Here is a 13231-nt window from a genome sequence, read left to right on the forward strand (position 1 = left end):
GAAAAATAGAAGATAACAAACAGTCAACATTGTATAATTATCAAAGCTGTTAGTGCTGTTTCACATTATAATAATTTAAACGTGCGAGGGTTAGAACGCACGACGACATTCGAATGGTGGCCCATGTAATCATAATATGGAGCCTTTCTCACTAGTCGGTAGTTGGAACGTTCGGTAAGTCGCCGTGTTTATGCCGTCCCTCGCTTACAACAACAGACGGCAGTCGTGCCGTCTTTACGAACCCAGTAGCATAGGGGATTTAATGCATCCTTTCATATGATACTGTCGTTCAGTCACACGAAGGTAGTTTCTTTGGTTGTTTGGTACATTATTTTCATTTACACTTTGTGGCTGTTTAAAGTAGGTGCATATATTTTATATTATGATGTCTCGAATTGATAGTGAAATATTAATAACATTAATTGAAGCGAGACCTGTTCTTTGGGACAAAACAATAGAAATATATAAAGATAGAAACTTGACGAGAAATGCTTGGAATGGTGTATGCCGTGCACTTAAGAGCACACAATAGCGATCAACAGGTAGCAACAAACGCGGTCCAAGATTGCGAAAGTTCTTCGAACTTTCAAAAGTGAGGCAACAGTGCGTCGGTAATTCGACACTGACAGTGACGTTTATACTATCAAAACAATAATTTTTATACACATAGGCGCATAGGCGTAACCGGGATGATCCTAAGGGGGGGGGGTTACAACTACTGGAAGGTCTCTGAGGGCTATGGTGTTAAGCGTATAGAGCTCAAAGTACATCCCAATGGGGGGGGGGGGGGGGTTACAACCCCCAAAACCCCCCCTGGTTACGCCTATGCATAGGCGCGAAATGTTGCCAAGTCAGTGACGTTCAATTTCTTGTTATAAAAAAATCGATTTTTAGTAGTTCCAATCTGACACAAAATCTAGACACGGGATAAAAATGTTTATTTGAAGAAAGTGTATTTTTTTTTGTTTTTCTTAATGGCGGTACAGACTCCTTTTTTCAATATTTTATTTAGTTATAGAGCAATTTCCACATACATACTAACATATTTCTGAAATTGGGCTCTGTACCGCCATTCTTTATTATATTACAAATATGTGTGCCAAATATCTCGACAAAATATTCAAAATTAGAGCCGCAAACAGTAATTAAAACTGCTAAGTATATTATAATAAACTTTATTTTACATAGTTGCAATTAACGTTGAGTATAGAGGGTGTTCCATCAATATGTGTGAATATAAAAATATATAAATCGTATATTTTTGTGTTAATAGGATGGACCTAATGAATTCGGTTCCTCTTATTTCTCTTTCTTCGACGATAAAGTAAACACAACGCTATAATTTGATTTCGATCCATATAAAATATACCTTTTATTCTAGGAACTTATATTTAGTTTTATAGGGTAAACAACTCGGTGAAAACTGGAGTAGGGCGGCGGCCACGTCTTGTGTGAAGTTATCCAACAACAAAATTTAAAACGAGGGGAACAACATTTAAAAATGAATGGATGACAGAGGGTCTTTTAAATTCTGTACATGAAAAACATAGATTGTAATGTTGTTCTGAAGCTGTTTCCTTGTGGAATTTTTATAATAAACTAGTCTAAATGGGAAATAAGCCACAATTTACCTAAAAAAAGATAATTTTATTAATTTTTCGACGCCCAAATCGGATGTCGAAACGTTAATAAAATCATTTTTTTAGTTCAATTTAACAACATTTAAAAATGAATGGATGACAGAGGGTATTTTAAATTCTGTACATGAAAAACATAGATTGTAATGTTGTTCTGAAGCTGTTTCCTTGTGGAATTTTTATAATAAACTAGTCTAAATGGGAAATAAGCCCACAATTTAACTAAAAAAAGATAATTTTATTAATGTTACGACGCCCAAATCGGATGTCGAAACGTTAATAAAATAATTTTTTTTTGTTCAATTTTGGCTTATTTCCCATTTAGAATAGTTTATTACATAGCTTTATGAGCTAATTAGATGAGCTAATCCAAGATCCCACAAATTACTTAGTAGAGCAATGATTATAAAAACAAATTAAGGCTTTTAATTAAAAACATAAGAAATAATAACTGACGAAATAGAAATTGCAAATGAATTAAATACGCATTACAGTACATTAGGACAAAAGTATGGACAAAAAATACCCATGTGTAATGATACATCGTAATGATATATATATCAGACAGCGTGTCATGTACCTACCTCAGCCACAAAGTGTAAATAAAAATAATATACCAAACAACACAGCAAAATATCTTCGTGCGACTGAATTCTTATTGTGTGAAAAGGATAGGTGCGTCAAAACTATCCCACGAGAAAACCCTCGCACGTTCAAAATTCTTATAATGTGAAACAGCACTTACATTAATTATATTCTTGATTATACTTAATATTGTCATAGTTGTTATGGAAATAAATTATTTAAATAAAAAATACTGGGATTACCAAATTTATAGTGAACTTGGAATTTCGATACGAAATAACATTAAATACGCAAAAAAGTGTCTGTCTAACACTAAGCATTGGTCCTTCGAACCGGATATTGCTAACTCAGAAAAGCTTTGTGATAAAAAGTTTTGTTTACAATGCCACCAAACTCATAACGCCAACCTCGATGCCGTCATTGGCGAGATAAATTTCATATTATGTCATTATGAATACCATCGCTACGGCATAATTAAACAAAGGCTCATGAAAGTGTAGTTAATCCAGCTGAGTTTCCTTGATATCACAACAGTCTTTACGACCATATTACATTGAATATCACTAAAAGATCTTTAATGATATCTTCTTTTTCTGGTCTCCTCCTCTTCATCCACTTCAAAATGTGCATCTTATTTTGAATTGTTTTAAATTACTATTTTATTTTTATGTATAAAATAAATCAAACATATTTAAGATCCAAATGATTCACTCCGCGAAAATCAAGAGAAAATGTAGAAATGCAACTAATAAACTTAATGAAAAAAATATATTTGGCACTTCCAAATATCAGTTCTAAGTGTTACGAGGAAATTTCGCTTATTTGGTACAATGCTGACAGAACGAGGTGGAGATTACAAAATATCTAATTTAAAAAATTCTCCTCTACTTTCAATTCCTGTCCGATTATCGAACGTTAACGATCATATTGGCAACAGTAACTATTTTTTTATGGCAACTCGAAACAGATTAACCGATGTCTCTTGATACTCTCGGAGATTTCGGAGACAGGATGTTCTTCTTCGGCCTGGGCCGCTTCTTCCGGCAATATTGCCCTGTATTATGAGGTGTACAAGGTTATACCTCAAAAAATTCTCAGAATAAAAATTTAAGATAAAATAAAAATGTATACCACTTTTATTCAGTTGCAATGCGAAGGTAAAACAATCCTATTTTTCACTTAGAACAGGGAGCGCAATCCAGCACTCTGAATCGACGATTTTCGACTCATATTGGAGTCATCATCAGAGAGGCTTAGGTCTGCTGCTCTCTGCTCGAAGTGACCAAAGTATGAAAGTTTATCCCCAAATTGCAACTGACGTGTATGGATTAGGGACTAGCGTCATCTGGCAATTGAAAGGTAAAGTTTTCAATCCTACTAGCAACATTAATAATATTGAAAAATATTAAAAATATCACTAAAAGATTTTTAAATTGAAAAACTTATTCGTCCATTTTTCTGGTAACACCTCCAAGGCTTCTAAAATTTGCAAGCCAGGTAACTTTACCTTACCTTTTAAAAATTTAAGAATTTATAGAATTTACAATAAATAAATAAATACCTTGGATTATCGTTAACTGGGCCGTTTGCTATCACTGATGGTTTCTCACTAATTGATAACTTTGGGGGAGCGCTGAATTTGGCCCGTTCGAGGGGGACATCTTTGTCGATTTTTTCAGGTATATTGTTGGGAACCAACTTTTTCCTTTCTTCTGACGGAGCTTTCTGTTTTGAATTGTGAAGTGTGTCTTCTTCTTTTTTCTTCATTGAATTCTGAAAACAATTCATGGGGATAAGAATACATTTATATAGCTCTAAATTTGGAATAACACAAGATCATAGCATAATTAAGGATCTTTTCAAGATCCTTAATTATGTTCTAGACCTAGACTACTTAATGTATAGACGGCTCGGAACTTCGCTAGAAAATTTAAATCGAATATAACAAAATTCAGCTTATTCTTGTTCTCATGATCATTTTTCAGTGCGTCATTAATTATGACGTCATATACTGTATTGGCTGTGTCGAGACTTATTTCATGTAATTATTGACGAATCTGACAGATGCCACAATCGTACTTAGCCATAGGTGAAAAGCTTGTGGAATTAGTAATTTAGTAGATTTGATTTTTACACAATATGTTAACATGTAGGTATTTTTTATAAAGGGGAATAGAATTAAAAAGTATACAATATTGTTATAGTATTTTTACTACAAAAACGTTATTACGTAGGTCAAAATTTTTGACGTAAGAGAACTGTCAAAACATTAGAATGTGACTTTTCATTATTGGCATGTTTATAATAAACATGGCGATAATGAAAAGTCACATTCTAATGTTTTGACAGTTCAATTACGTCAAAAATTTTGACCTACGTAATAACGTTTTTGTAGTAAAAATACTATAATTAAATTTATAAATATGGAAACATTAAAAAATGACACAAAACTATCCATAAACTGTGTTTTTATCTTCTTCTCTAGGTGCTGTCTCCGCTTCAAAAGTTAGCAATCATCAGAGAGATCTTTATTTCTGAAACAGCGGCTCTAAATAATTCATTGTTATTACATCCAAACCAGTTCCTAAGGTTCTTCAGCCATGAGTTACGTCTCCATACTATGGATCTTTTTCTTGCATAATGACCTGGAGTATTAGATATACATCTCTCATCACATGTCCCATATATCTCAGTTTTCTTCTTATTTGTTAGTTCTCGTTCCTTATGCGTAAGTCTCATTACCTCCACGTTGGCTATTCTATCTACTCATGAGATATTTAGCACTCTTCGGTACATCTCGAATGTCTCTAGTCTCCTCACGTCAATGACTAACTTTTAACGAACTAAATTATAAACCAAAACACAAAATAATGCACAAAGACGTTGTGAAACACAAGGGAAGTCGAATTGGAAATTTCAAAATGACAGGTACACAAAATACTGACCTGAATAATAACCGTCACTTGACTCTTTGGCACTTCTAAAAAATGGCCAAAATGGACGAAGTTTTCGTCAAATGTTCGTAATACGTGTATTTGATTAGCTAGAAAAAACGCGCATTCTAAATATCAACGAATCAAACGTAGGTTAGGAATAGACATCTTAGGTATGTATATAACCATTGTAATGCTGCATTATTTTTGTGTTTAATCACGGAGCTACCGCTTTTTCCGTCTCATCTAACATAATGCATTAGAGAGAAATCGAAAAACTGTGACGCACTGAAAAATGATCATGAGAACAAGAATAGCAACACATTATGTGAATAGCGATCCTGTGATATCAACAAAGCTGTAATTTAGTCCAGACAAATTAGTATATTTTTTTACCAACAAAAATTGGATATTTTAACCAAATAGCGTTTCAAAAATGATGTGCAGAATAAGTTTGAATTCAGTTCTGCTAATGAAATTGCTTGTTGTCCTTAAAATTAGAAAAAAAAGTTAAATTTCTCTTGCTTAATATTTTATCCTCTAATAATTTTAACTATACTAATATGCAAGTTGACTCCTAATGACTAATCTACATGATTAATGGGATCTTAAAATATCGGCAAGCTCGTATCTTTAAAGGCGGCGTAACGAATTTCTTAAACCAAATATTGATATGGCCATTTTTTGAGCATTGCATTGCCCACAAAAATGTATCGTGTATGAATGCTAAGATAATCAATGACATTGTTCTATCTGTAGTAAATCACCTTTCCTCAAGCAATGTTTTTTCTTTATGGACTAAAGTAGTAGACTTCAGTAGTCACTGTATCGAGCTCATTAAGGCATAGGCGCAAAATAGTCGTCTGTCAAAATGTTCAATGAATCGGTCATTTCAGAAACAACATGAGTCAGAAATTATAGTTTTGAGTAAATCACAAAAAAACTGTTTTAAAGCGCTTTTAGAAAAACTGCTTTAAAATTAATTGTTGCAATAATATTTCCCTATCCTGTACATTATGCATTACATATTTTTTTGTAAAAATTGTTTTTTCTTAAGTCATATTATGGCTTTAAAAAAAGTGACTTATGTTGTTTCAGAACGGAAATAAAAAAAATATTTTTTTTGAAATTTTATTGTCTATCAAACAAAGTATAAGCATTATAGTACGTCCTTAACAGTAAAATATTGCAAAACCACTAAATTTTAAAGAACCGCTTAGATTGGCATACACATAGCTAACATGACATTTGGCATACACATAGCTAACAAGTCAAAGAAAAAAAGTGATATTGTGCCGAGGTGTGCTTTTGCCCTGGGGGTGACTTTCACCCCTTCTCGGGGGTGAAAAAATATACGTACAAAGTAAGTCTGGAAATGGATAAATTGACTAACAATACTTTTCGAGTTATTTGCGAGTGAATATGTTCATTTTTCAACAAAATAACCACGCTTTTAGACGGTTTTTCGCAAATATCTCAAAAAGTAAGTATTTTGTCCAAAAAAACATTCGTAGGTAAAAATATAGCCTGTAAAAAATTGAAAAAAAGAAAAGGTGTATATAATAGGTCTCTATACCTAGTAGAAGCAGTTATAGTTAATGACAAATATGTTCATATTCCTCAAATTCCAAATGGAATACTTTAACGTGAAATAACCAAAAAATAAAGCACTTTTTGGGAAAAACTTATTACAAAATATTTATACTATTTATACTGTTAAAGCTTCATTTTTGTTTTACAAAAAAAATTTCTAGCATCAAAAGTAAACAAGTTATGCTCAAAATAAAGTTAATCCTTTTTTTTTTGGTAAAAAAATCACCTCCTAATTAGTATCTCAAATGAACTTAATCGTTACCACTTCACAAGTTTCTTTACTCGTGTATATATTGTTTATATGATCTGTTAGTTTCATCGGTTTAAAGTCCTTATTTTTGAAGGGCTTGAAATTTTTTTTCAAAAATAAGCACTTTAAACCGATGAAACTTACAGATCATATAAACACAACATAAGTAAAATAATTTGTGAAGCGGTAACGATTAATTTCATTTAAGTTGCTAATTAGGGGATGATCTTCCCGATTTTTTTTGCCAAAACAAAAGGGACCAACTTTATTTTGAGCGTAACTTGCTTACATTTGTTGCTAGAAACTTGTTATAAAAACAAAAATAAAGCCTATTTTAAACACTTTTAAAAAGTTATAATGGGTTTTCCCCAAAAAGTGCTTCATTTTTTGGATATTTCACGTTGAAATATTCCATTTGAAATTCTCTGGTTCTACGAGGTTCCAGAGACCTCAAGCGTACACCATTTTTTTTACTTTTTTACAGGCTATATTTTTGCTAAGAATATTTTTTTCGACATAATACTTACTTTTTGAGTTATTTGCGAAAAACCGTCTAAAAACGTGATTATTTTGTTGAAAAATGAACATATTCACATGCAAATAACTCGAAAAGTGTTGACTTGGCGAAAAAAAAAATAGAACAAAAGTTACTTAAAATTAGTCAGTTTATCCACTTCCGGTCTTATCTTGGACATATATTTTTTCACCCATAAGAGGGGGTGAAAGTCACCCCCAGGCCAAAAGCATACATCGGCACAATATAACTTTTTTTCTTTAAGATGTTAGCTATGCGTATGCCAAATTTCATGTCAATCCAAGCGGTTCTTTAAAATTTACAGCAAAAACCGTGAAAGAATGTACATACTATTAATCATCATTAATCGCATCAGTGGTAGACCACTGCATTAATATCTTCAAAAAATAATCAAGAAACAAGATCCGCAGAAACAACCAGTCGTTGACTCATGTGGTTTTCGAATAGGATAGGTATTTATTATTAGCTGTCGTTTATTACACCAAGTCGAGACTGATGTCATTTCTGCTTAGAATGGTGCATTGATGTATAAAAAACGGATTTATGAAGAAATGTCAATATGTATTGCCAAAAATTGACTCATGTTGTTTCTGAAATGACCGATTCCAATGTGTTTTAAATGTATTCATTTTTTTCGAATTCTGAGAAAACTAATATGTAAATACTTAGTTTTGAAAAATTTAAACGCAGTATGAAAGATTACTTTATTACTGAGGACCGAATGTGCTTAAAACTTCTATAATGTTTATTTTAATAAGTTACTGGGATGAAAATAAAAGAGAAAATTTAGTGTAATTTTTAATTGCAAATATTTCATTCAAAAGAAACTTTTTATTTATTCTAAGAACTTTCGGCCCTCAGTAATAAAGTAATTTTTCATTCTGCGTTTAAATTTTTCAAAACTATTAGTTTTCTCAGGATTCGAAAAAATCAATACATTTAAAACCCAGTGAAAATTTTGACAGGCGACATTTTGCGCCTTTTCCCTTAAGATGCCATGAATACCTTAGGTTAGACTGACTCTATGTACTTGGGACACTTCAAAAAGGCATGAACTTACTAAATTAATTTATTCAGTCATATTTGAACTTTATACAAAAAATGTAAATTGCTTTGTTTACACAGGGTGCGCCAAACCTCTGGTTTTCTTTGAATATGGCTAACGCTAAACTATGGGATATACAAAAAATGTTTATAACAAAATTAATGTGTATCAAAGTTGTCTATAATTTAAAATTATTTTCGATTATACAGGGTCAGTCGGAACGACGGTATGACCCAAAGTTGTTTTGTTAATGAAACACCCTATAATATATAGTAAATCATTTCTGAATATATTTTTTGAAGTTAAACTTCTTTACGGGCGTAATGACGGTGAAATTTTATATGGGAAAACCTAGCAACCGGGCGCATGCGCATTATAACTTTGTTCTGATTGGATGTTTAAATGACATGACAAAAATTACAAAAATGCCAAGTTTCTTGTAAAAGGTATATATTAAAATACCCTAAATAAGGGTCAAAATACAAAACGTTTTCGGATTAAGGAATCCATCATCAGTGTTTAAAAGCCAAAATTTGCATGCCTGAGCCACCAAAATGTATAGGGTAAAAACCCTTTAAATGTAAATAATAAAGATGTTTTACATATTTATATAAAATCCATCGGATGTAATAGATAAACCTGGATGTTACCCAGGGCAACACAGGACTCTCCCCACGTGGTTGGAACTTTTTTTTTTGGTGAAAACCTCACATATTGGATTTCAATGGCCAACTGACAAAAATTATCCAATATGGCAGCTGTGGCACAGCTGTGGAACAGTGCATGGTTTGGTTATAATGTATGCTTGTTGCGTTTTAAAATTTGTAGGAAGAGAAACAACAAACAAAAAGTTAGTTAATGGTTATACTGCCTTTTTAAATAGTTTTCATATTATATTTTTGGACTTATTTACATAGAAAAGATGATTGTTGCATGCCAATGTGAAAGCTCATCAAACTGTGCCTAGTATGAGTGCCGCAGATCTCGCTTATTCAAAGCTAAAGAATCTTTCACTGGTAAGTGTTTTATAAATAGTTGATCAAATTTTGTTATGATATTTGAACATAGCCACTTTGCACGACGCAAGTGATTGCGAAATTCATTAGTCGTTATACGGGCTCCGATACCTACCTTGAACCTACCAAAATACATAAGTAGTATGTTATACTTTTATTTACATAATTTGATTACCATCAAAATTTCTATCAATATTCACCTAATATATTGTCTTCTTACTCTATGTTTTGTTGTATTTTTTCAATTCTAAATCATTTCAATTCAAAATCAAAATAATTTGATTTACATAAGTTAAAAATGTCAAAAGGTTAATCTGTTTAGTTAAATGATCTTCGCACATAATGACAAGCTGTCTCTGTGGCGAAGTTTTAATGCGGGTGAATCCCAATACAACGCAAATACCAGCCGCGTGGTAAGTTGGTTCGAATCCCAATAGAAACTTTTATTTTTTTATTTTTTTTTTATACATTTTATGATTGTAAGTATATTTATTATATAATTTTATTTTCAGAAAATACGATTTAGTTAAAAATTTTTCCAACAATTAATGTTCAGAAATCATTTGTGGCATTTTTAATGTGTTTTTTGGCACTGTTTTAATAAAAATGTTTGAGAAGTAGTAAGTATAAATTAATTTAATAGTTAAATAAAATATAAATAAAAAGTATATTAATTTCGTTTATAATCATATAATCATATAATAGAAGTATAACTTCTTACGTGCGTACAAAGTACACACACATTCTTTTTTTTTAAATATGAAGAGTTTGTATACGGTTTTACAGGTCTAAAGTTAATAACCAATGAGGAAAATGGTAATATTTAAAGGGCTATGGATTAAATTTCCAAGGTAATAAAAATTTAAATGACACGTCAAAGTTTTTCTATTATAGTATCATTTTTAAATAATTTAATATCTTTGACATATAGCCATTTAATATACAGTATGATCACTATTTGCAAAACCAAAATGTTCTCATTTTTTAAATGAAACACCTTGTATATTAATATTGCATTTTGTAGTAAATATTACAAGTTTTCTTTTGAAACGAAATAGAGATTTTCGAATGGGACAAAAACTGATATATTCCATTTGTAATACACTTTAATATGGAGTAGAAAAAATCATCCCCTAAGTATTCATCCATTAGTTACAACCCCTAACTTTAATATTTTTAATAGCACTCTGTACATTTTTTTATAGTTTTGGATGTGGTCTTCTATCGTCTATTCAACAGATTTTTTAAAAATAAAATCGGTTTGTAATCAAGAAAATATCAGTTTATTTTTAATTTCTATTAATTATGGTATAGTTATTAAAAATTAAAGTTAGGGGTTGTAACTAAGAGATGAATATTTAGAAGATGATTTTTTTCTACGCCTTAAAGTGTATTACAAATGGAATATATCAGTTTTTGTCCCATTCGAAAATATCTATTCCTTTAATATCCTCAATAAATTAGTCCTGGACACATAATAAACATAAAAAATAAACTGATATTTTCTTGATTACAAACCGATTTTATTTTTAAAAAATCTGTCGAATAGGCGATAGAAGACCACATCCAAAACTGTAAAAAAATATACAGGGTGCTATTAAAATAATTAAAGTTAGGGGTTGTAACTAAGGGATGAATATTTAGGGGATGATTTTTTCTACGCCATATTAAAGTGTATTACAGATGAAATAGACAAGTTGTTGTCCCATTCGAAAATCTCTATTCGTTTAAGACAGCGATACTCAACCTTTTCTTTCCCTGGGCCACAGAGCAGCTATTGCCACAGCTTGCGGGCCGCAATCTATGTGAAGTAATAAATATATACTCTCTCTCTCCTGTCGTTTCCCCATTACTGAGGATCGTGATTTCTTCCAATATTCCTAACAATGTTTCGCCATTGGTCTCTATCTTCAGCTGCTCTAAGAGCTTCGCAGAATGAGTTTCCAGCTGAATGCTTTATTTGCTCAGACCATCTAGTTGGTGATCGTCCTCTTGATCTTCTCCCCGGAACGTTTCCAGAAACAATTAATCTCTCCAAACTGTCGTCACCTCTGCGAACCACGTGACCAAAGAATTGCAGAATTCGTTGCAGACATATTGTGGACAGCCTTTTTTTAATATCGAGTTGGTTTAGAATGGAAAGGTATGCGCAGCATTCTTCTCCAGCACCACATCTCAAAGGCATCAATTTTTTGGCGCTCGCATGCGCGAAGAGTCCAAGTCTCTGCTCCGTATAGAAATTTTGAGAATATAAGGGCATTCACCAGTGTCATCTTGATATTTTGAGAGATAGATCTGTCTTTCCAAACTTTAGTTAGGCGACTCATCGCATTTTTTGCCATACCAATACGTCTCCGAACTTCTGCTTCACAGTTACCATCGTTAGTTATACTAGACCCGAGATAGACAAAGGTGTTTACTATCTGGTATTCCTGTAATATGTTAGTCGGTTGAATAGTGTCAAATCTGTCGACCACCATTATTTTTGTCTTAGCTTTATTGATTTTCAGACCAACTTTATTGCTTTCGTACTCAACTCTTCGCAGAAGATCAAACATTTCTTGCTCATTTGCTCCTATAAGTGTAGTGCCATCAGCAAATCTTAAATTGGAGATTTTCCTACCAGCTACTGTTACTCCACCAGCCCATCATTCTAAAACCATCCTCATGACATGTTCACCATAAATGTTAAATAAATAGATACAGTATGGTGCAAATGAAAGGAATAAATTCGTTATTTCGTAAGCCAGCGACCTTAAGGAAAAATTCTGAAACATCGATTTTTAGTGATCGATTGTTTGGCATATGTATCATACTAGTGACGTCATCCATCTGGGCGTAATGACGTAATCGATGACTTTTTTTAAATTAGAATAGGGGTCGTGTGCTAGCTCATTTGAAAGGTTATTCACATGATGCCCAAAACATTTTTGTTTTGAATTAAATTAATTGACACAAAAAGAAGAATGTATGTCATTTATTTAACTCAAAATATAGCTTATTGTTGTCAAAAAACAGAAAAAATGTTTAATTCACAAATAAACATTGCTTTTCGCTTAAATTTATTGTTCAAGCTTCCAACCACCTGCCTCTTGGCAGTTTTAACATTGGATTTAAGGAAAAAGCAGTGTTTATTAATTAAAAAAACATTTTCTTTTATAGTATGATACATATGTAAAACAATCATAATTTAAAAATAAAAATCGACATGATTCAGGATTTTTCCTTAGAGTCGCCCGCTTACGAAATAACAACGTCGTCCAGGTGCGAAGCAGTGTCAGGATAGGTAAACATTTTTTTGTATATTTCATTTCTGAATATGAGGATTCGCACAGGGCCCAGAGCACGCCAAATAGAATTCTATTTTGCTGACGTCACAAAATAGAATTTCATAATGGGAGAATCGACGATTGCTAGGCAACGTGACGTCACTAAAATATAATTAACCAATACAGAAGTAAAAACTTCGAGATGTATTCTGGTATAAAATCGTTTATTTAAAAACTATAAAATGTCATCGATTGCAGAACGTTTTCGTTCTAAACAGAACATCTTCAGTGCATCCTGTCGAGTATTTTGAAACTAGCACACCGTAAATAGTGTTAACATCATCATATATGGTTTACATAATGTAATA

At 32.1% G+C, this 13231-nt stretch overlaps 1 protein-coding gene across 3 annotated transcripts in view; it reads right to left on the minus strand.

The window, feature by feature from the left end:
• LOC114349510 (GRB10-interacting GYF protein 2) overlaps window positions 1-13231 on the minus strand; it is a 74327-nt gene that overhangs the window by 31690 nt on the left and 29406 nt on the right. For all 3 annotated transcript variants that reach the window (XM_028299907.2, XM_028299910.2, XM_028299909.2), the window contains exon 7: window positions 3784-3995. In XM_028299907.2, the coding sequence (XP_028155708.2) occupies window positions 3784-3995 (212 nt within the window). The remainder of the gene's footprint in view (window positions 1-3783; window positions 3996-13231) is intronic.

The sequence above is a fragment of the Diabrotica virgifera genome, chromosome 3 (genome assembly GCF_917563875.1).
Source record: "Diabrotica virgifera virgifera chromosome 3, PGI_DIABVI_V3a".
Classification (NCBI taxonomy): Eukaryota; Metazoa; Arthropoda; class Insecta; order Coleoptera; family Chrysomelidae; genus Diabrotica; species Diabrotica virgifera.